Source organism: Molothrus aeneus, chromosome Z, assembly GCF_037042795.1.
Source record: "Molothrus aeneus isolate 106 chromosome Z, BPBGC_Maene_1.0, whole genome shotgun sequence".
Classification (NCBI taxonomy): Eukaryota; Metazoa; Chordata; class Aves; order Passeriformes; family Icteridae; genus Molothrus; species Molothrus aeneus.
In genome coordinates, this window is record NC_089680.1 from 23,162,217 (window position 1) to 23,186,900 (window position 24,684).

Here is a 24,684-nt window from a genome sequence, read left to right on the forward strand (position 1 = left end):
TGCTTCATCATTCCTCACCATGTTGTGTGAGCAGCTTATTAGTCTTATCTCTGAAGAGGTATAATATTAGCATTACCTATTATTTTCAGATTGGGCAGTTGTAAGTTGAGTGGTTAAGTGCATCTATTGGAGTGACAGACCTGGGTTGCTATCGAGGCATTCCCCCTCTTCCAGTCCAGTGTTTTGGTATTTTAGCTGAGTTTCAAAATTGTTATTTTTGTACCAGAATTGCATGATGGAGGAATAGTCATCCTGCATCATTCTGTCATCCTGCAGAGACTGAAATACTTCTGCATATTTCTGCTACATTCTGGAGAAAGTGTAGCAAGCACTTCCACCCCAATTTTTCCTGTTTCTTAGAAGTTAGAATGTAGGTGAGAAGGGGGATAATGAATCCCTGGTTTAATTTTGCTTGTGGGCTTTTTGCTTTACCTACCAAACTGTCTTTATCTCAACCCACCAATTTTTTTACTCCTCCTATTCTGATTTCTCTTCCCTATCCCACTGTGAGTGAAGTGAGCAAATGTCTGTGTGGGGCTTAGATTTCTTAGATAGCTGGGTTTAAACCAAAACAGTTCCCTATAATATTAGTCGCATTACAGGAAGGTGATATTGTGCATTTCCTAAATGTCAGTGTACAAATGATCCTCCTTTTGGCATTCATTTGAAAATAAATTGTATTCTGCCCTTGATTTGCCAGCTATTAAAAGTAGTGTAATTTCATTTGGATCTTTTTGCTATCTCTACAGCAGAATTTTTGCTGTGATCTTTTAAGTAAGTACTTAATTGGCAGGAAAAAAATGTTTATTTGGATTCATAAAGTAATAAAGAAGAGGAGTGACAGATCTTATAGGAGCTTTTTAAAGAACATATATGTGCTCTGAAAAAGAAAAGAAAAAACTCTGAACCTAAAACAATAGTATGGTACATTCCTGTCATATAGACATTATCTTCTTAGCTTTATAACAAAGAAGCAGAATGAAAAAATTAATGGCATAGGAGACTTACTGTTAATAAAGTGTTGGAACATTTGAAGAACTTTTCTGTTGTCTTCTACTTCATAACTTATTCTGTCATGAGTCAACATACAGCAAAACAAGTGTGGATCTCTGTCTTACTCATTAACTTTGATTATTTTTGTGTGCCATCATGTCTCAAGATCATCTACTTTATTTAAAAGCTTAAAATTGTTCTTCTAATGACAGTGTTATTTACTTTCAATAAAATATTAATTGAAAATTATGTAATTTTTTATTTGCAATAGAGAGTAAAACTGTTTGACAATGGATAGAAAATGTTAATTTAACATGTTGTGTTTGGGTTTCTCTTAAAGTTGAGACATAAGCTGCAAAAAGTGCTTTTTGCTTCTAACACTTCCCATAGTTTCATGCAAATATTTCATTCATTGGTATACAACACCCGAACTGTTATTAGTTTTAAAAACATAAATGAGACTATTTGCTCTGTCAATTAAATGTGGAAAGCTCTTGCCTGTATTACAAAAATACAAAGAACTTGTGAATTGTCTTTATACAAAATCTTTACTGTACAAAATCTACATTTCAAGTATACATATGTGTATATGTGTGTGTTTAAAACCCATGGCATCTTTGCTAACTAACATATTTGTGTAGAGTGCATACTCACTTAGTCTTACAGATTTTAATGCAGCTGCCAAGAACTGCACTTATGCACCAGTTTGCTTGTTTGCAAGTCTCACTAAAAAATTTCACAGGACTAAACTACCTTCAAGCCTGATGCTTCTGTGGCTGGTAACAGTGGATTTAGATTAGGTAGCTCTGTGGTGTAAATGTACAGGAGATGCATTAGAAAGGTAGATGGAACATCAATGCAGAGAATGAGTATACTTTACTCCATTATGTATTCAGGTGCACAGTGATACAGACGTAGAAAGAAGACAATTTTAAATACCTTTTTAAAGGCATTTGAGAAAGGTGAGGCAAGGACACTAGGAATAAGACTCTTTAACCCTGCCACTGCATAGAAAGATGTAGTTGAGGCTTCAGTAAGATGCTATTCAACCTCACAGAACTCTTGAAGCCTCACCATGAGTTACATTACAAAGCTTTGTTGCAAAACTTACTCATCTCTCCAGAATGTTGCACCCTTTAAAATGGCCTCCATCTATTGTGATCAGTTGTGAGTAATCCAGAGAAGGAATCATATCTGTTCTTTACATGTTCTCCTTCTTCTCCCACACTGTCATTCCTTTCATGGCAGCTTATTGACTCTCATCTCTTGGAAGCTCTGCAGAATAGCCAGAAAGATTGATTTTTCCATTACTGCTGTAGGCTATTTCTATTAACATGTGAATAATAATTACTTTTTAGAAATAATAAAATCACCCAAACAATATTAAACTAATATCCTTGGTCTGGGAGAAACCCAGAGAAGTCAGATCTTTTAACAGCCATACAAACTTATGCATAGGTATACTGACATCATGCTTTAATATTAGGCAAACATCCTTTCTTTTTACATTATGATGCTCTTTACTGGAAGAGCATCTCAAAGAGAGCTGCAGGATATTTCTCAATGTCAATTTTAAAATTTTAGGATTTAGTCAGCAGTATAAACTATTTTAAATTATTCTACTGAAGTCAAGGCCATTTCCTGCATAGGTCCTCAAGGACCACTGTAATTTTGATACAAATACAAGAAGCAATATGTTAGGAACTCAGTGAAAGATATGTACTCCTGCTAACTGTGGGCCATCGACACATTGACATGGTAAAATATAACAGCATGTATGTTTCAAGTAGATGTATGTAGGAAACCATGTTTTGTTACGTACTTAAGGTGTTAACCTGCAGGTTGTCATCTAAATACATGATTGCTCATCAGCTAATACACAGGAGACTGTGTCTTCTGATTTTAGTATTCCTTTCACTATTCACTGGTTTCTTTGTGGCTTTCTTGGGGAAGCTCCTGAGGAAAATCTCAGTCAGGGAAAATTTCTGTTTCTTTTCCTAGAAAATAGTGTAGTATGTAAAGTCCTATTGCGTAAACTTTTTAATCAAAATCTTGAGAAGGCAGAATTACAGTGCATGACTTGTGGAATGCCTAGCTAAACTCTTTCAGAAGCATTTTCTGGCAAAATTCTAACATTGGTACACCCTTGGATTTTTTATACCTACACTTTTACAGGTTAGAACAATGATTGCAATATTCAGCTGCTACATTGAAGATCTTTTTATCATCCCCACCTCCCACCCCATCCCTTTAAAATTGAGCAGTTCCAAATGTCCAATTACAGTTACACCAACCCACTCAGCTACCTACAGGAACACTAACTACTGTACCTTAAAATCCTGCTGCTGAGGAATGGAGGTCTGCATACAAACTTTGGGTTCTTATGTTAATCTATGCCACATTCACCTTCAGCTGCCCTTCTGGCCTTCCTGAGCCTGTTGCACAAGCTGTCAGTGACTTGTATTCCCAAGTTAAGTAGTATTGAAAAACAGGTGAAAATACTGTTCATAATGGTGGTGCATATGTTTGTAAGGCTCAGTGAATTTGCTAGTTGCATTGTGGAGGTCTTAAAGCACAATAATTTCTTTCATGTTAATGAATGTTAGCGTTCTGATGCCATGTATACGATCACACACTGTTTTTGGCATCTTGAATCTTCCTATCACTGAGTTCCATTGGCTTCATGTTGGGTATTGTAGAGATCTCAGGTAGTTACAGTAATTCTGAATTAACTAACCAAAGTGAAAAAATAATCTCTGAAATAAAGAAAAAATTCTATTTGAGAGTTTCAGTAGTCTCTACTACTACATAATGGCTCCAAATTTATGTCACATCTGCCCTGGCAACAATTAATGTCATTGTGTCTAGTTGTTGTTTAGGGAATGTGGGCATCAGGCTAACAAAATAATTTGCCCAAGATCATGCCAGAACATGAGTTACAATTAGTATTTCTGGTCCTAGATGAGCATCTTCCAGCTTGAGGGGTAATCCTTATCATTCAGAAGTATGCATGGGATTCTCTGTAGTGGAATGGGAAACTACTGAAACCAAATTACATCCTGGCATCAATATACACCCTTGGCAGCAAAAGCAGCCAAGTAAGGCCAGGCTGAATATTTTGGCCATGCTAATTATGTTTTGATTTTTTCATACCAATTGGTATGAATTTATAAAAATGCATAGCTCTTTTTGAAGACTTTCTAATTTATTTATTGGAGGAAATAGCTAATATTTTCATGTTTCTAAAAAATGTTGGTGAATATTTTCAGCAATATGTATAAAAGACAGACATCATAGCAATTAATTAGTTCAACATTTTACATCATCAATACTCTCTTTAATTCAGAGAAGAGGAAAAGGAACATGTAACCTCTAAACTTCCCCCCCAACCTCCCCCCCCCCAAGTTTATAATCTATAGTGGCTAAATGGGTAATTTTTGAATGGGTGTAATGAAACATACTCTTAAGCTTCAACACTGTATTTCAGTGTATATTCAGGTCCAAGCTGAATCAAATTTTTACAGGCAACCTGTTGACCTCTAGGCCAAAAGCGGATAGGGTTGTAATGGAAATGCTGATGAGCCTTAATAAAGCAACTCTTCCAAATGTCAGAGTTTGATCTAGTACATGTACTGCACTATATTACGCCTTTTACATGTACTGCAAATGACACATGAAGAAATCAAAATATCATCAAATACAAACAATGTATGTCATGTTGGTGCAGAGATCTGAAAAAAAGTGGTGAATGTGAGAAAATTTTCTATGGTAAAATAAAAATATCATTTTGAAAGACCTCCTTCTTGCAGTACAATTAATTACTGAGTTCATTAATTAATGAACATATTAGCAAAAGAACACCATTACTGACCAGTGTAGTCTTGATATATTACCAGGTCAATACACTATTGAACATGAAACAGGACCTTCCAGGAGATTTTTTTCCTCATAACCTACAAACACATATATTATTCCTGCACGGTCAGCACTTCTTTGGTACCCTTATATTTTGTATTACTAATTCTTTTAATCACGCATCCGTAGAGCAATGCTTTATAACCTGGCTAATGAGTAATTGGACAGGTGACATTGGGACTGAGGCCCTGAAGTGTCAGGCATAATAGAGCAGGATTTTTTTCCCTCACTAGGTTTTTGAGAGTAAAAGGTTGTAAAGGAGCAGACAGGATAAGAGGAATAAAGGACTCTTTTAACAGAAATTTGTCAGAGAAATACAGATATTAAATGTATCCATGAACTATAAATGTCTTTACATTTCTTCTGATGCAGATAAATAAGTGAAGGGATCAAACATTTAAAATAGTTCTGAGGCTTTTTTATTTTCAGCAGCCAAGGAGCTTAGCCAGGCCAAGCTAATGCTGAATGTAATTTATTTAAAGTCACTACAGTTAAGATAATATTTTTTTTATGGAAAATATGTGTATTAATTCTTCGTAAAAGGCAAGAGTCTTCATAATTCTTTGGTTTCTCTGTGGCAATGCGTACCAAGCACCCTTCCCCCACTTTAGCCCCCAAGTAATCATTGATTGCATCTAATTCTATAGAGATACCTTTTCCTGGCAGCTCTGGTATTTACAGTAGATTGTTAATCTGTGAATGATCAGAATAGGCCTTTCTGTCTCAGAAATCTCCATGCAAATTACATCTAAATGCATGCCATAAATTTATCAGTAGCAGTTTGAAGTGCACAGGTCATCTTCTACACTGTTTAAAAACATATGTCTGTTACAGTAGAAAGAGTCTCATTCAATTTATATTCACTTTTCTGTGGCTGTAGCTAGCCCTTGTCAAAGTAAACCTGTGTAATTTTTGAAATAATTCTAAAAAGGAAGATGAGAAAGTCTGTTATTAAGGAAAGTGTGTTATTAAGCAAATTTGAGATCTCTGCATGGGACTGGAGTTTCACTATTCCTACTTTAAAACAGAGAAATGCATGTTTAACAAATGAGGAGTTTTAAGGGGTAAAAGGCTATTCCTAGATATTGGCGAAAGTGAGAGATGTAAAGGCAAGTTACAGGATGTTTTTTGAACCAGTCCTATTCTTGTACCTTGATCAGTTTATTGTTTTGGGAACACACAAAATCCATGACTTCTTTTTTCAGAGTTATGTGTTAGGTGAGCCCAAAAAGGAAATTCAAAAATAACCTTTGGATTCCATGAAGGAAGGGGAGATATATTTGTAGTTTTCCTTTCCATATGTTTTTGCTTCCTAATTTTTATCTGGATTTGAAACTGGTATGCTGCTATGGGAAGACGTCCCTAGTTACTTTCTTTTCTTATGAAGTCAATGCAAAACCAGGATATTTATGGAACTCCTACAGCATCCTCATGCTACCAACTTTTTTTTTTCCTAAAGAAAATAGAGGAAATTTTTAAAATATTTCATGAATTTATTAATCTCCATGGGACCTACTGACATATGTTCTTGAAAGAAAATTAATTTCTACTTAAAGTAGGAGCTAGGCTTTGAATGTTAGAAGGCTGGGGTTTTCTGTGTAGCTCATATCATTCTAACTATCACAACAAATTTGTACATGCAGGAAGAAATACATTAACATGTGTCTTCTGTTTCTTTTTCCAGGCCATCCGCTGTACACTGGTAAATTGCACATGTGAATGTTTTCAGCCAGGGAAGATTAACCTGAGAACCTGCGATCAGTGTAAACATGGCTGGGTGGCACATGGTAAGAAATATCTGTTCTGGGCTTTTTTTTTCAATTCTTTCCATCCTTACCAGTATCTTTAAATAATAATAACTGGATTGATACATACAATAGTGGTACCTATTTGTCTACATATGCGTGTGTGCACAATCTGTGTTTGTCCTTATGTATGCATGCACATGCTTTTTTTAGAGCAATTTGTAGGATGTAAAAGTAAGAGTCTGTTATTCTGGCAACAGCTTCAAGTGCCACTTTCAAAAGCTTGTGGACAATTCAAAAGAATATTCTAGCCTCCAGAAAATAATGTATTTCCTGCAGGGCTTAACAGAAAGGTAAAAGGTTTACAGTACGGTTGCACAGCAGAGTTTGTATTGCAAAGAAGCATCAGCCAAGAAGTCATGGGGCCAAATGGAAATTTAAATTTACCAGTGTCAAACATTCAGATCTCACATGTTCAGAGTGTATCCTATATCGCAAAGAAAGTCTGCATATGTGATTTGTGAGCTAAACCTCTCTTCCCATGTTTAAGTATTGTAATAAAGATAGGAAGGATTAGAATTCCCAGATCAGGCATGAAAGGCACAATAGGCATAAAAATTCACAGAAGGACTTTCAATTTTATTTATCCTTTTCTACTTAATGTTCTTGGAAGGGTTTTTTTCTTGATAGTTATTATTAAATTAGCGTGAGAGAGCAGGAGAGAGCTATATACACCATTAGAAAGCAAATAAGAAGGATACCTAAAATGATTTAATAAAAGAAAAATAGGGAGGGTTTGGGGGTGGGAGAAAGAAAGATTACTATATGTGTGGTAGAAATTGCTGTTGAAGTTTTCCTCTCATGATCTAGAATATTCGTACCTAAGCAAGCACAGCTCTCATCCCCCATTTCTGTCAGACATTTGGGGGGTTATATTCTGTGAATTTGATTTTATTTTGATGAGAACTTTGGTGAAAGGTTAGTACTCTCCTCCTAAGATACATTTGATCTCTATTTATTTAGTTATATCTGTTTTGTGCTTGAGTATGCTGACATATGGTAAGTATGAATGCTGAAAAAATGCAACAGCATAGACTGACAGAGAAGTTTTTATTCACATGTATGGAAAGAAAAACAGGTATACAGGTACCATGGAGTCCCGTGTCACTGCCAAATATTGCTTCCAGACTGCCTAGAAATGCCCTAGCACCACTCATCTGGTAGCTGGTTACAAGTTTATTGTATATATGATTATCTAGGGACATAGTATATCTTTGTTTCCCAGAAAATGATATTCAGTCACTGTATAACCAGATTCACCTTTCTTAGAAGAATCACTAAACCTCACAAAATTTGTATGGCTCAGGCACTCTTCAGGTTTTGTGTAGAACCAGCATCTGAGGTTTTGATGACTGGAAAGTAGGGAAGCACCGTCTAGGTATTTTCCAGGGTGTCCTCCTGATAAGCAATAGAAACTGAGAGTCTAGCACTTAGATCCTGGCTCATGGCCGTCCTGAATTTTCTTTTTAAGGAGTACATTTTGGAAGAGTTTGGAAGAGAATAATCAGATTTTCCTCCCTGTGATGTGGTTCTTCTCTGTGAAGTGATTGAATTCAAAATCAGAATATTATGACAGTGATCTGAGATTACCACTGTGCATATAATGGAAATGTCCCTGTTTTACAAATCCAGAAAGTTGAAAGTGGAACCTGATGATTTGGAATACAGCACCTGCTCCATACCTAAATGCTTAAAATTCCAAAGAGAAAAAAATTTAAACAGCTATGCATTATAAGGAAGTGTTTATTTTGCTATTGTGCCAAGTGAATAATGCTCTTCTTTTTTTTTTTTTTTTTTTTTTAGCACACTTTGTGTACAATCATCTGGAGTACTTACATTTTATGGCAGAGTGAGACAAGTCAGATATATGTTTCACATCCATCAAGCATGGTCTTGTAAATTATTTTCTGGAGACAATTATGTAACTACTTCAATTCTTGATCTTAGCTGTTTTTGAGGATTATGAGGGCAGCATTCAGGAGACAGGTCAATTCACTGCACTCTAGCACCTGGATTTCAAAATGACTAAAATCAGGTTGCAGCTCAGAAGTCCTTTACTTTAAAAATGTTAGCACAGTACTTTTAGAAGTTGTTTCTTGAGTGCAAAGAATATTTCCTGCTGCTTTAATTAAAGGGTTTCCATATAATTTTTATTAATGAATTCCAACTCAGCTCCTTGACACATGATGTAGTGCTTTACTGAATGTAATTATCAAAGAATAGGTGTTTCCAAGAGGAAGTACTGTGCTTGCTCAGTTCTGATAACCTAGAATCATAATTAATTGTATAGCTCAAAAAAATAGCTTAGAACTGCATTCTACTCATGCTGTACTTGACTAATCTGTGTGGAGTTAATTCATTTTAATAGCTGCCATTTAAAACTTTGGAATTCTTAGAGGGAAGAGGAAAGGGCATACAACAACCACTGTACTATTGCACTTAGCAACTGCTGGCCTGTTTTTTTCTCTCCTGCTTCCATTGTCTTTCTCACATTTTCCCTCACTCAAATAAGCTGCACACATCTTGAAAGAAAAGGTTTCCTACAAGTTCAGATACACCTGTCTGGAGTTGCCAAACCTAGAATTGCAATTAAATGAACAATATTACATTGGAAAGTACTTTTGTGGCCGTCAAATGTTGCAGTTGTTGAAAGTTCAGCTTACCAAGTTTTGACTCCTGTACTACAGTAGCAATCCTACCATTGGTGTTTTTAACACCAAAGCCAAAATTGCACAGAGCTTTACAGCATTATCAAATACTGCTGTGCATCGTGGAGAGTGGGTTAGTCCTAGGATGAATCTCTGAGTATTTTAAGGGATTTGGGTGACTAGACTGTTTTCATTTGCTTTCAGCTAAAGTGAAAACAGTGTTTTCACAGAGTGTTTCACATATAAAGTGTTTTCAGCTGTCTTTCATTGTCAGGTTGGGTGGGGATTTATTTTCCAACCCAAAAATTAACTGTTTTAAATTAGATAAGCCATTTCTTAAACTTTAAGAAGTCAAACAGATAAGTGTGTGACTTCTTTTTTTTTTTAATGGTAAAGATAGTTTGTATAGTCCATATGGAAAATAAAATCTCATTAAAATCTTAATAGTCATTTTTTAACGCAGGCAATTGGTATTTTGTGGCTTTTAAATAATATGGTACTTACGTGACTACAAAAAATAATACTCAAGTTCTTCCTTTGTTCTCCTGCTATTTTTTTGTATTAAAAGAAGCATACTATCCTGTGAAGATAATTATGGCATTTTACCCTCTTTAGCACAAAACCTGAAACTTTATTGGAAATAATGAAAAAGCCCCACTCTATTTGCCATGTATTTCCTCTAGCTGAAGTATCTTAGCCTATGAGGAAAGAAATTAAGCAATTCAGCAGTAAAAAGACATTAATTTCATTGACTTTACATTTTGTCTTTTGTATTTGTCATTGATGTCAGAATAACAATTACCATACTGCTAGCAGGAACACACTTACTATATCTTGTCCAGCAGATCAAAAGACCCAATATAGTATTAATCAAGTACAATCTTACCTACTCTCATAACTGTTTTGCTCCAAAAAAATATGTTAAGGTGGCATAAGTTATAGTGGACTAAAGCTATTATTTCTGATATTCATTCTACTTATTTTAGTTTCAATACCCCCACAAAAAACTCAAACAAAAAAAACAAAGCAAAACAACCCCCCAGAGTATAATAATATTGCTAAGTTTGTGTGAAATCATTGTCTTCTTGTTTCAGATACAATCAGAAAATTAGAAATGACAAGTTTTTTTCTTACCCTGAAATGGGTCACTGGTAAATCTCAGAGATCAACAGCATGTTTCTGGTATACTGTGCATACTTGGACCAACTGAATTTTACACTAATCCATCTACTCTAGGAAACTAAGCATCCTCTAAATATTTTTGCTCTCCCCCTTCTTTCTTTCTTTCTTTTTTTTTTTCCCTCATAGAAAAATGTAGTCCTTAGTCTTCTAATGGTCTTGGATGTCTTTTCATTTGCATCATGCCAATCAGCTCAGTTCAGGGCTCAGCTATTAATTCAAGTGAAGTTTAACACCCTTCTAAGGTATGGTGAGGCCACATACAGTCCCAAATAAGATTTGGTCAGATGTTCTCTCCAGTAACTTTGAGATTAAGTTCTGTTTGGTTGTTAAAAAAAAAAAAAAAAAGAAATAACATTAACTAGTAGATTTTGGCACATAGGGCCCATCCATTATTTTTCTGATTAAAGCTGCCATACAGTGAAGAGTAGTAGTCAGAGACTTGCCATGTGAGTTACAATTTCACCTTGTAAAGGAATTTTTCTGGTGCTATGCTAGTATTTATATAAAGCAGGTGCTAGCTTGCTGTTAATGAGACTAAGAATGGAAACAACCTCCATTAGAAAATGGAGAATGTCGTAAAGTCAGATGCATTACATGACTGTGACTACTTCATTTAGAATGGTTGAGTTTTCTGAATTTCTGCATGTTAGATCATGAAACTGTCAGTTAAAAGGAACCTGAAATGAAAACAGAAGGAAGGATAGGTGGAAATAAATAAAGAAAAGAAACAGAAGAATGCTGTGGAAATTTTAGAAATCACATCTTTCCCTCACCCTGAAGTTTGGACTTGATCTAGGACTTGATCTAGGAAGAAGGTTTAGTATTTAAATGTGAGTTGCATAGGGATGAGATGGGAATGAGTGCTATGTTGAAATAAAATTAATCTGAATTCCTAAATTTGTATCAGTCCAAAGATATTAAGTGAAAGAAAGGTTTGCAAAGTCAAAGATCATCTCTAACAAAGTAAAACAAAATGAAAACATGTCACTGATCCTCGAGTCTCTCTAAAAGCTGGCAGAACTGCCGTGTTGTTCTTTACTTAAAAATTGAGATTTTTAAGCAAAGAGTAAAATTTTAAAAAGCGGGGGGGGGGAGAAGGAAATAAGAGAGAAATGTAATTATAGTTGACTAGTAAAATAATTGGGTCATATCTGCATCGTCTGGTAGGATATAAAAAAATTGTCACCATTTATGATATCAAATACAGTTGTTTCCTTCTATAAAATGTATTTAATTATTTTAAATTACTTGAGAAAATGAATTTTAATAGTTATTTTTAGATTATTAACAAATTTATTTTTAGATTTTTAAAAAAATCTAAAAAAAGTTATTTTTACCAAGGTAATTCTCTGCAGCTCATTGATAATGAAAGCTAGCCTTTCATGACTTTTAAAGTAAAACTGTTTTAGATGTAATCTGGATTTTCCTGTCTTTTACTTACAAGATCATTTTAATCCACGTGTTATAACTCTTTTGACCCTGAAGGTGGAGGCATAATTTTCATTACTGAGTTGCTTCCAGGAACCTTACAAGATTAACCTTTATTACTGGTAAATACTTTCTAAAGTGCCCCCCTTCTGCCTGCAATTCCTTTATGCTTCCCTTCAGCAGGACTTTCCAAAGCAGCCAATGCAGCACAGAGAAAATACACTCTGTTATCTGGGGGGCACTCTGACCCAGTATGTGGTTTTAAATCCTGTCACATTGATAGGAATGATGGGACGTAGTGTTTGCTTTGTGTTACTCTGGTATCACCCTTAGTGTTGATCAAGCTGAGGTGAAACCAAATCCAAATATTAGGGCATCCAAGATAAATAATATTGTTTCAAAAGTTTATGAGACAGAAGTGACAGAAAAGAAATAATGCTTACATGCCTCAAGAACAAATAAGAAACCTTCCTTTTTCATCCTTCTATTTAGCTGTTACTTACATAACCATGTGGTCAAGAGTTTAATGCTCATGCAAATTTGACACCCTCAGGTGTCAAGTATCTTTTCCTGAGGGAAAGCACAGGCTCTACTCTACATTTGCTCACACTTGCACCTCCTTGCATTTCCCCAGGAATCTGTTCAGTTTAAAATACTTTTTTCTTCTTCCCTGCCACCCCCAGGACATCTTAACTCAGTCAGGAAGAAGTTAGACCTTTCCGCTTTTGCCAGCTTCATTGGCTTACATTCCTAGGTTTGAATAAGCCCATGTCTTTTGGACATGGCCAGGTGAGATTATAGCTGACCAGGCACTAAGCATTCAGCTAAGGACTGAGTGTCTGCTAAGCTCTAAACAGGCCATGACCCATTCTGAAGCACAGTGCCTGTTTCTGCTGGGTTGCCCTATATTCACAACTAAAAGTGAAATCTTTTCTCACTGTGAACATTTTATATTCTGAAAAACTTTTAAATTGAATCAGATACTAATTGGCAACTCTGAAATACATTTATAAAATTATTGTTGCCTTTGTGAAACTATAAAATGCCCACAGACATTTAGAATAAAAGTATTTCAAAACTGCAAGATATTCTTATTTGGGTGCCCATCATTATTGAATTTACAGTTTACAGAGAAGACATATTTTCACTTAATACACCCAATACCATGGGACAAAATTCTAGGAGATGTCTCAGGTGATGATGTTTTACCCTTTCTTCTTAAGGAGAGAATCCAGAAGGAAACAAATAGACTTGCTATGTGTAAGATGGAAAAAAGGCTAAAACAATGATTTAAAATTAGCACCTGGAATTCTTCTTTCCAGTTGCAGTAGCAGCTGCCTTTTGGAAGTTAGTTAGTGAAATCCATTAATCCCTTAAGTGTGATGATAACAAGTTTGCCACATGGTGAAGCTTCAGATGGGAGCAAAAGAGTGTCTGGTGATTGCTGTCTGATTCCCAAATGAGCAGGATAAATTCTGTGAGACATGGGAGTTCAAATCACCAACAGATTTGTGGGGAAGCAGTGGTGGGCTTCTGCAACATGCATCCAGTCCAGGATGTTTGGGTGACAGTACCTGCTTACTTGTCTCTTTCAACACCTATGCTGCTGCACATGAATTGCTGTGATGTGCTAACCACTTTATCATTTTATTACATCATAAATTTTTATATCTTCTTAACGATCCTACAAGAAGCTTAATTGTTTATAGGAACATCCTAATTAACTAGAGTTCAGTAGGTTAAGCAGAACACAAATTGAAACAGCTCTAAATGAAACAAACCCTACTACTTCATTCCATACAACTTCATAAGGTTAAAATGTGATTTGACTGCAAGAATAAAAAATTCATACTGCTTTCAGATGTTTAAATGATAATACCGTGGGTAACTTTACCTCAGCTTTCCCTTTTGCAAATGTGAAATTGAAAGGAAATTTTTTTTTTTCCTACTTGGAGGAATTTTATTTTGAGCTGTAGCATTATGAGGACACTTGCCCAGTTTTATTTAGCAGACAAGAGTGTTACTCAATTATCCCATTTCTATCTGGATTTTAGAAAGAGAACAGATTATACAAGAAATGTACAGGTGAGTCTCTGAAACTTTTCTAATTCTATCCTAATTGATTACAGTAAATTTTTCTGAAGTACATTTAACAGGAACTTTGTGAAATGGCAGAGTACCTGAATTGGAATGGGTAAGACTGATGTATGTGAATGGTAGAACTAGTTTTAAGAACCAGTCTTCCCAGGGTCTGAACACCTTCAGCAGTTAGCAACCTTAAGACAGCAGATTTTTCTGAAAAACTGAGGTGGTTTAGCACATGTGGGAGAGCATTTCATACGCTTTTACCAGAGCTACCCCCTAAACTGAAACACCACCATGGTGTTGGCTTGCCTTTGTGAAATACATCTATGACATGATTCAAACAGAATGATATTAACAGGTGGGCAGTGCCTATTGCATTTTCATCACAGTTTTCAAGGCTGCATAGAAGATGGAATAGGTTGTCTGAGAAGAGGTGAAATTTCCCCTCCCCCTGCCACAGGTTTAAATATAAAAGACAAATCTTGGCAGAACCAACTAATCTAAGGCCCTGCTTTCATTAGAAGGCTGCACCAGACAATCTGTAGAAATCCCTTCCCACTTAGAATTTCTGCAAAACTGTGAATCACAATTAATGGAATCTTAGGATTAAGATGGAAATCCTCCAAATACAGACCACAGTCCAGGACTCCCAAATGTGCTTATGTCTTACTGTGTATAATATGTCAACCAAATGATGTTACGATGATTAAGATACATATTAAACCCCATCTTACCATAATTAAGGGACAGAATAGTTTTAAGAAGGTGTTAATGGTTGATAGGAAGGGGACATTTAGCTTTGGAGTCAAGAGACTGGAAAGTTCAAAGTTGAATGATTAATCAAAGTAATAGAAAGAGATTACTTAGCATCTTCCATTACAGATTATAGATTTCAACAATGACATCATTAGTCTATGTTTCAAGGAGCAGCAAAAGTGAACTGTCTAAGCCAGTAGTCAAAGGCAATGAGAGCATTGGCCATGCCTGCACCATGAGCACAATTCCTTAAAGTCTGACCATGATAGACTGAATGAGAAGCTGGTAATTGTGTCCATTGACAATCTCAGGCATGGCAAAGGATTATAGTCAGGTCAAGGGTCCATCTACAGGCTTCAATCAGGAGCAAAAGAAGTGGGGGCCAAAGGTGGGATAGAAGACCAGGCTGTAACATGAATGTGAGGATAATCTAGAAGACAGGACTACAGCCAGACACACCTACAATGCAGTTTAGGAGGGCAGTGAAGGTCCAGGCTTAGGCTTTAGCAGGGGCTCTGTACCCCTGGACTTCGAATCCAGGCTGGTGGGCAAAATTGGTGCACTGAGGACTGTGACACCATGATCCATAGCTGCTGTCTTCAGCAGAGGAGACTGTTGATACCAAGACACACAAAAGCAGCTGTGTGTTGGAATGCTCACATGATTAATCTACATGTGTTTCTCCATCACTAATCATCAGATTAATCAGCTGAAGTCCTCTTTTGTGTAGGCACCAATGCACATACTGATGGAGAGTACTACAAGGTCCAAAGCCCACACAAGTGTCTCTGTCTTATCTTCTTTACCCTGGTCCCAATAGTTAGGTGTCTTCATTCCTGCAGTATGCCTATGCAGGAAACTTCTAGCCCAGAAATTTTTCTGAGAACTTGGTACGAAGGTTCTTTTCAGCATGTTCCTTTGAGCATATTAGTTGTGAAAAAGAAGGGGGGAGAAAAAGCGTACCATTTTATTTTTATTATTAATTTAGATGGCCAATTCTGGATCAAAGACACGCTTTTGAGGTACCACTGCATAAACTTAGATATAACATGAATTTCTGGGGAAAAGCATTTGGGGCTCTTTTTTGTCCCTTTATTTTTTTTTTTTCTCTTTGCAATCATATTTTCTACTATCAAAGAAAAATGTTTTTCTACAGAAAGAAAACATAGAGGAAGACACCTGTTTGGCTTGCAGGAATTGGCCAGGGAGGCTGTTTTCCTGACAGGCCAAAAGCAACTAGCATAGGGCCCCTTTAAAAAAAAAAAGGTCAGGATACTTTTTTTTTTGTTCCCCCCCTCCCCACCCCATCCATTTCATGTGAGCATTGGCAGAAACTCTGACAAGCAGTTCTTCATATTTTATTATGTTCTTGTCTGGCAGAATCTCTGTCAGGCAAAAACCTTGTCAGCGGAAAACCTGTCGTAGGATCAGAGGAGACAAAAACAGGTGTCACAGAGGCAGTCAAAACTGAAGAAAAAAAAAGATAAGGCTAAAGAGAGAAAGGCAGACAATTACATTAATGCCATTGCTTTTATCTTATAGATGTGTGTTATTATCTCGGGGTGCTGAGTGCGCAATTGCCTCAAAGAAAAGTAGACAGGAGACAAGGGGAAACTTGATAGTTATTAACTGAAGAGGCAGTGTGTCAAAGCTGGATGGGGTTCAAAGTTTTGTAAAGGGATAAAAAAATTGCAGACAGCAAGCAACGTCTGTGAACAAACTGTGGTTCTGCTTTCGGCTACATAAACCTAGTAGCATTCTAGATATTTTAACTTGGAATCAGATCATAGGCAGAAAAATTAATGAAAGTTTTCATTCAGTCTTTTTTTAATAACATTTATTTTGTGTACATGCAACTGAAGTGCTGGGGGGTTTTTTGTTAGAGCATGAGGCATGGTGAGGCATGAAAACATATCAGTTTAGTTGCTGTGTTGTTTGGGTTTGGAACACCTATTATCAACACATGTTTAATTTTAAAATGCTATTAAGAAGCCTTTTACTAAGTGTGAACATCTGTACATGCAAGCTGTAAATTAGCAGATCACATATGTGTCCCTCAGTCAGAGACTCAGTGTGTTTGGCAAGTGGTTTCTGTTATTAGTTTTTAAATACAAAAAACAGTGTTACCAAAAACAATTGATTTTGCCTATGAATTGGAATTTCTTTACTTGCTCTTCTTCCATGATTTTTGTCTCAGTGAACATTTATCTTCTATATGGAATTAATTATGAAAGCAATGAAAAGAGAGGTGAAAAAGAGATTACGAAAGGATGCTATGTTGTAGCTGGAACTTGTACTCAGGATTCAGGATGTTCACACCCTGATGAAAGTGTTCATGTCCCCCACTCTCTTGCTCCAGGAATGAACGGGATCATTTCATACACCATGAAAATATTTGAGTTCTTCAATAGATGTGGAAAATTTTTCTTATCCTTAGTCACTTTCTAAGCATGATATTTTTGAGGAGCAATTTTTTTCTGCCTTCAAAATGCACCACATTGCACCATGTTGGAGGTGGTATCAAATCTATGTACTGAGGGAGGCTACTTTAGACCACCTCTTATGGTTGTGATAAGTGGTCCCTACAGCATTTTAGTCATTACTAAGGATTTGTTGCTATTTTTTGTGTGGTTGATGAAAAAGAAGAAAATCTTGAACTCTGAAAATGTGATGCTGTTCATCTTCACCACTAAAATCAAGAGTAAACTGCATTGCTCAACATTGCCATACTGTACCTGTTTTACCACACTCAACATACTATTGTTGCAATGGTATTATGGAATAATTTTATATTGGTATTATATATTTCATCTGTCTTCTAATTTTACTTTCTTTTGCTGCAAAAGGTGACCCAGTTATTTAGGTTTTTAAAATGTCTTGTAAGGTTTTTGTTATTGTCTAGACAGATACTACTTTTTTTTTTTCATCTTCCTGTTCTTGAACAAATCTAGTAATCTAGAAAGAAGATGATGGTTGTAAAATTTTGTATGTGTTTGTGTACTCCAACATATTCAACAATATCCAACTTTGGCAAGTTGGTAAACTGGCTAGACAGTATGCCAGAAAATCCAGAGTGGATATATTGGAGAGCTCAAAACTAAAACTGAAATGGAATGAGATCCATAATGCCCTCTTGCAACCTACAGACTCTTCTCTGTGGTGTTCTGAGATACACAGACAGGCAAATCAGCCAAGACCTTTCACTAGACCTTTTCATCCCTCTCAGGTTAATAAAATATTTATCTAGGATCAGGAAATTAGCAAGAGGTAAGTGTATTTGCAACTCCAATTGCATTAAAACTAGGATATTTAAAATTCTTTTCTATTTAGTGAAGGCAAATTGTCATGCTTTTATTGTAGCTGTTCAAAAAAATAATATCATACCTCTAAAGTACAAAATTCATCACTGCATATTTGTATTTCTTTTACTTAGCAAAAATGGGATCTGCTCTGAGGCATGGCTTTTAATTTGGTTGACCTTTTTCACTGCATATTGGGAAGGAAGGGGTCTATGGGCAATGAGTAAATTTGCAGAGCTGAGCCAGCCTGTAAACTGGACACAGTATAAATGAAATTTAAAAGTTTCTTCTTTGTTTTCTGTCTTTTGATAAATTGAAAAAGAAGTTGTGCCTTATTTTAATGTATCCTTTGTACTTAAATTCATTTGAATTACATAGTCTCAAAACTCCAGTAAAATATAAATAAGGTACATTTCCCCTCCTTACTTTACAACATTAAAAAACACCGAACAAAACAACCAATTAAAAAAACCCCTACAAATGGAACATAAAAGTTTGTTCATTGATTTATTGCAAAGATGTCTGAAGCTTTTTTTTTCTGAACTATTACATAATAAGAATACTGAAGACTGTAATATGAATATTGACATTGAAACAATTCCAAAGTTTTTTTGACATTTCAGATTATACTGAGCAGAGGCTCAGTAAAAAAAATCTGAGGGATTTTTTTTTTCTATTTAAGAAGCTAAAAACTGAATAAGCAAACGGGGAGATTCAGGCTTGACATTAGGAAACACTTCTTTAATGAGAGGAGTGGTCAAGCCACAGACTTCCTAAAGAGGTGGTCAATGCTCCAAGCCACTCCATGTTCCAGAGGCATTTGGACAATCCCCTCAATATGGTTTAACTGATGATCTGCCCTAGAGTGCTCAGGTAGCTGGATTAGATGGTCATTTTTGGCCCCTTACAGTTAAAATGTTCTCAATTATTATGGTGCATACTTGATACTTCAGAGTTGGAAAAACAATGTTGAAAGGTTCCTAATTCCTGTGCTAATTATCCAGTTAGTGATTTTTCATTGTTAAAGGCAATCTTTAATGTCCTCTACACAATCCTTGCTACTCCCCCCCTTTAAAACAGTTTAAATTTCTGAAACAAGTACTTGAAATTGGGAATTCACCACAGAAATGTTACTTGACTGAGTGTTGTCAGAGTAAAACACAGGGGTATTTTTAGGCCACTCCATGAAAATGTTGATTGCTCAGCAACTACGTAATTTTAAGATTAGAATTCTCTTCTTCCTGTATCAGAGAACACCTTTTCACATATACTGAATTAAAGAATATCAGACTATCAGGGCAGTGCTAACAATTAAATTACATTGTTAAAAAAAGGTGCCTGTCTTAAATACATAACTGATCTCAGTCATGGTTTTGGAAAAGATTGGGCAGGTTACAACTAAAAATGTCTCAAACATGCATAGGTGAACTTTTGATCCCACTGGAACTGTACAAAGGGTCAGTAATACCTCACACTGCACCAGGAATGGACTTCTTATATGTGCTTTGTGATATTCAGTCACTGATAACTTCTTAATAAAGACACATCTGTTTATGTCATTTTCAGGTAGGATAGAGCACATTCTTTTGTATAGCATATTTAATCTTGAAACCTTCTTAGTGCTTATGAAACCATAAACTGCAGATACTGTTGAATGTACTCACCTGTAAAACAGTTCATTGTTCACTAGCCTGTATAAATTAAACCAATGGTTTAGAGCAGAAAGTGATGAGGAATGCATTATCCACGTGAAATTATGTGGGCAATTCAGGGCAGCAGAATACAACTATTTATGCAGAGATTTGACAAGAATCAGAAATTTGTCGAGAAGGCTATAGCTAATACTCCTTTCTTTACAGAAAACCAACAAGATAGGTACTTCCTTACCTCTTATCTGAAAAAGTGTCTATCAACATAAATGGCATCTTGAATCCACCTAGAACACTAGCATTAGTTCACTAACGGTATCAGAAGAGAAATGAGAAATACTACAAAAATTCTGTCAACTACATTCATAGCAATCTTTTAAAGAAACACAAAAATGTTTGTAAGTTACAAATTAGAGTGAGAATTTTCATTCTGACAATTTGAAGGGATATCAATAGTTATTTTTCTGAAAGAATTTCAGAATTTTACAGTACTGTTATTTCCCATATGAACACAACTGTGTTTCCTTTCATTTAATTTACAACCTTTTTATTTTCATGTACCAGGAGGTTTGTCTTTAGCTTGCAAATGTTCTTGCAATAATGTATGTTTTGTTGTGTTATAAATTCCACATTTTAATGCATATCCTGACCTGTACTTGAAAAGGATAAAATTTGCTGCTTGTTTATTATTTAATACACATAATAAGGCCACAAATCAAAATTGGAGATAATATCACTGTCACTTGGAATGTTGTTCCAATATTATGCTAATTAGTATTTGTGTGTATGTGTGTTGAGAAGCAGATGTCTATAGATAATGCTGCTAAAAATTAATATTGCAGTTTAATGGAATAGTACAGATTAGATTGCAAAAATTTCTATCAGCCAGTCAAAGAGTGTGCTTAGTTATTTAAAAAAGATTTTATTTGTTTTTTCCCTCTTCCATTCCACCTCAACCTTTCCAAAGCTATTATATGGTCACCTTAAATGAAGTGGATATATGTCCACAGAGTTTTGTAATCTTATTGTTAGAGAAATTAAAAGCTATTAGATCTTTCATCCACCCAAGAATCCTTAGATAAAGATGTCTTACAGTCATTCTCACTTGGACCACAGTAGAATAATGATCTTAACATCCTCAGCATGACAAGTCTTCTTTAAATGAAAGAACTTCTTTTTTCTCACTGCAGGCGTGGTATTTGCTGTTAAGAAGAGAGAAACAAAAACAAATATTTGGATACATAAGAAATACAGTATGATTCAGTCATTAAAAAACATAAAGTGTTCAGAAAATATCCATTCATGTCTTGGTTCTAGTCTAAATTTGCATAAAGTTGGAGAAGCCAGTTAATATCTTTGGACCCTTTTCTGTAAGACTGAAGTTGAAAAGCTCAGGGTGATCCAGATCTGCTCAATAATTTCAAGAGTCTGTTAGAAGGTGTTCTTACAGAGTATCTATTGGATACTCCAAACTATTTACGCCATTCCTACTGTGAGTAATGCTAGTATTAGAAAAAATAACATCCTTATTTTATTGCTTCTAAATGGTTGATTAGTCCCTCAGATACACATATTTACATATCACCACACATACTGCTCAACCTGCAGAATAAAAATATCAATTTTCTTGGCTTTTCTAGCCAAGAACTTTCATGACACATCCATTATGTCAGTAGGAAAATAACCATCTTAGAAAAAGATCATACATAAAATGGGGGGGGGGGGGAACAGAACAGTATTTAACCTGCTTAAGCTTCAACCAAATCTCATTCATTAGACCTTGTAAAAAAAATTAGTCCTACATCATGAAGCCTACATAGGTGTAGTAGTTTGGAAGAAGAGCTTTTGGAGGAAAAAATTCTGCTCTTCGTGTTCTGCAGTATAAATGTCCTGTGGAGAGACGTAGGACTGAAGTGCCTAGGCTTGCCAATTTCTTATCTTGTTTGAATGTGAAATTAATATTTAAAGCTATTTATTCAAAATTGACTTAGCCACTAGAATAGGAAAGATCAGACAATTCAGTTGCAAGAAATGAAGTATGAGGAAACTGGAAGTCTTTGACAATGTAGTCCTTGGAGTAAACGTGGTGAATGAAGCCAGCAAGTAAATGATAAGGGCCTTTGCGCTCTGGTTGTAAGAAGGCAATTTATCAACAGTACATGAACTCTCTAGTGACCATAAGACAAGAAGAAACCAAGTACAGGAGAAGTCCCTATAAGATTGTTTTAAATGCCCAGAAATTTTGTTTGGAGAAGAAGAGAAGCTTAGGTGCTGCAACATAGTTCATATATAGAAATAAAATTAAATATAAACATTTATACATCATAGAATGCATGATGTCATAGGCAATTCCATCTTTTTTAACTTCACAAGGGGATAAGAATTACCTTCCTCCTGCAAATTTCCCTTATCGCTGAATTATTCAAATCACAGTGAATAACATGGAATTCATAAAGCCAGGTAAAAGGAACTATCCAGCTCTAGTAGCAGTGAATTAATGATCAAATTTTTGGTAAATCAGGAGCCTTAGTTTTAACATGTTTAAGAGACTGGAGTTAAGGGAGTATCTGTTTTATTTTTTTCCTCTAGAGATTAAGTATCAAATCCTTAACAGTCCCATTCAATTTGGCATTGCTTCAGTTTTGGTCATTAGTTAATCATAAATTTCTCTTGAACTATGAGTACTGTAATTTCTGAGTCTCACCTGAGAACCCTTCTGCCATAGCAATTAAAATTACTTGTGACCTTTGGAAACTAGGGCTGTTTTGGACTGCTTCTGTGAAAAAGGATCCCTTAGTAATGACTGGCATCCATCAGGAGTCCATACCAGGACCAGTACTGTTTAATATCTTCATCAATGACATAGTGAGGCCATCAGCAAATTTGCAGATGACACCAAGCTGAGTGGTGTAGTTGACACAGCAGGATGCCATACAGGGGGACCTGGACAAGCTTGAGGTAGTAGACCCATATCAACCTCATGAGGTTCAACAAGGTCAAGGTGCTGCATCTGCGTCAGGGCAATCACAAGCCCAAGTACACACTGAGAGATGAACTCCTGGAGAGCAGCACTTCAGGGAAGGACCTGGGGAGCTTCAGTGGGTGAAAAGCTGAATATGACTCAACAGTGTGCACCTGTAGCCCAGAAAGCCAACCATACCCTGGCTCCACAAAAGCAGCATTGCCAGCAGGGTGTGGTAGATGATCCTGCCCCTCTGCTCCCCTCTGGTGAAATGCCACCTGGGGTAGCAGTGCCCTAATACTACTAGGAGTCTGGGGTTCTGAGCAAAGGGAAGATATGCACCTGTTGGAGCAAGTCCAGAGGAGACCACCAAGATGATCAGAGGGATGGAGGCCCTGTCCTTTGAGGAAAGGCTGGAAGAGTTGGAATCCTTCAGCCAGGGGAAAAGATGAAAAAAAGCTTAGGCGAGGCTCCTTGGCAACCTTATTAGGCTTTAAAAAGAAAGGGGGTCTACCAAAAAGCTGGGAAGAGACTTTTGGCAAGGGCACGTAGTGATTGGACAAGAGGTAATGGCTTTAAGCTGGCTTAAATCAGAGTAGATTTGGATTACATATAAAAGAGATTTTTCCAAAAATGTTGAGGCATTGAGGTAGTTGCCCAATGAAGCTGTAGATGCCCCATCCATGAAAATATTCATGTAGGATGAAGCTGTAAGCAACCTGATCTAGTTGAAGATGTCCCCATGGCAGGGGAGTGGATTAGCTGATTTTTAAGGGTCCCTTCCAACACAAACTATTCTGTGACTCTATGTTTCTATGAATCATCCAGGTGATATTTCTCTGGAAAATAAGTGTATCTGCCACATGACTCTTTGGAGTTGTTTTCTTGTCTTTTCTTTGCTCTTTCCTTATACTTGACCCCTTTTCTTTCAGCCTTGGACAAACTTAGTACTCAGCACCTCTACCACCCAACCCAAGTGGAGATTGTGCAGTCCAATGTTGTGTTTGACATCAGCAGCCTGATGCTCTACGGTACTCAGGCTGTGCCTGTGAGACTGAAGATACTGCTTGACAGGCTCTTCAGTGTACTGAAGCAAGAGGAGGTGTTGCATATTCTACATGGCTTAGGCTGGACACTGCGAGACTACGTTCGAGGCTACATTCTTCAGGTAGGAAATAAAGCAAAGCATGTTTTCAAACCCAGTAAATTGATTTTTTTGTTGTTGATGTATGGATGTAGTGATGGTGCACCCAAGGTAGAAAGTAGAAGGATATGAAGTGAATTTAGTCTGGCATGTTGAAGCCTAATGATGGTGCTGGCAAGATAAAATATTCAATTTTTCCTAAGCTAAAAAAATACAGGTGCCTTCATACCATAGTATTTATTTGTACTTGCTTATGTTTACTGTAGGAAATGCCTTAAATACTGCAAATACTGAGGTTAGCTACCTGCAAGCATGATCTGGCCATCAAAGGCAGCTGGCAAATTTTCAAGGGCTACTGTTTGACTTGGGAAACTAAGATGCAAGTCAGCAGCTCTGTCATCTTTTCTCTCCTTCTTTAGAAAGATACCTAAAAATGTATAGATGAAATTGGGGTTGTGACCATGACTATATTGGAAGGTATCCTTATGTATAAACACGAAAATCCTTTTAATAAGGCCATTTTTGAAATATAGCTTTAAATAAAGTATTGCGTGCATTTTAGTTGAAATAGACAATCAAAAGTAAAATATGTTCAACAAAAAGCTGGACAGACTTGTTTTATGGGTATGGTCATAAATATACGTATAGCTGCTTATCTGAAAAATTTCATAATCTATTAAATTCCATAGTAAATTTTTACATTTTGTAAGACTATTTCTGATTAATAACCTAGTACTTCATACTTCTGAATTCTCTTAATTGCTGCTGACTTTGTAGGAGCTCTTTCTTATCTAGAATGCATCCAGTTATTGAAGTGG

At 36.1% G+C, this 24,684-nt stretch overlaps 1 protein-coding gene across 2 annotated transcripts in view; it reads left to right on the forward strand.

Annotated features, from left to right (window-relative positions):
• The window catches only part of BNC2 (basonuclin zinc finger protein 2), a 234,725-nt gene that overhangs the window by 110,919 nt on the left and 99,122 nt on the right, over positions 1 to 24,684 (forward strand). For both annotated transcript variants that reach the window (XM_066569529.1, XM_066569530.1), the window contains 2 exons: positions 6,593 to 6,695; positions 23,655 to 23,890. In XM_066569529.1, the coding sequence (XP_066425626.1) occupies positions 6,593 to 6,695; positions 23,655 to 23,890 (339 nt within the window). The remainder of the gene's footprint in view (positions 1 to 6,592; positions 6,696 to 23,654; positions 23,891 to 24,684) is intronic.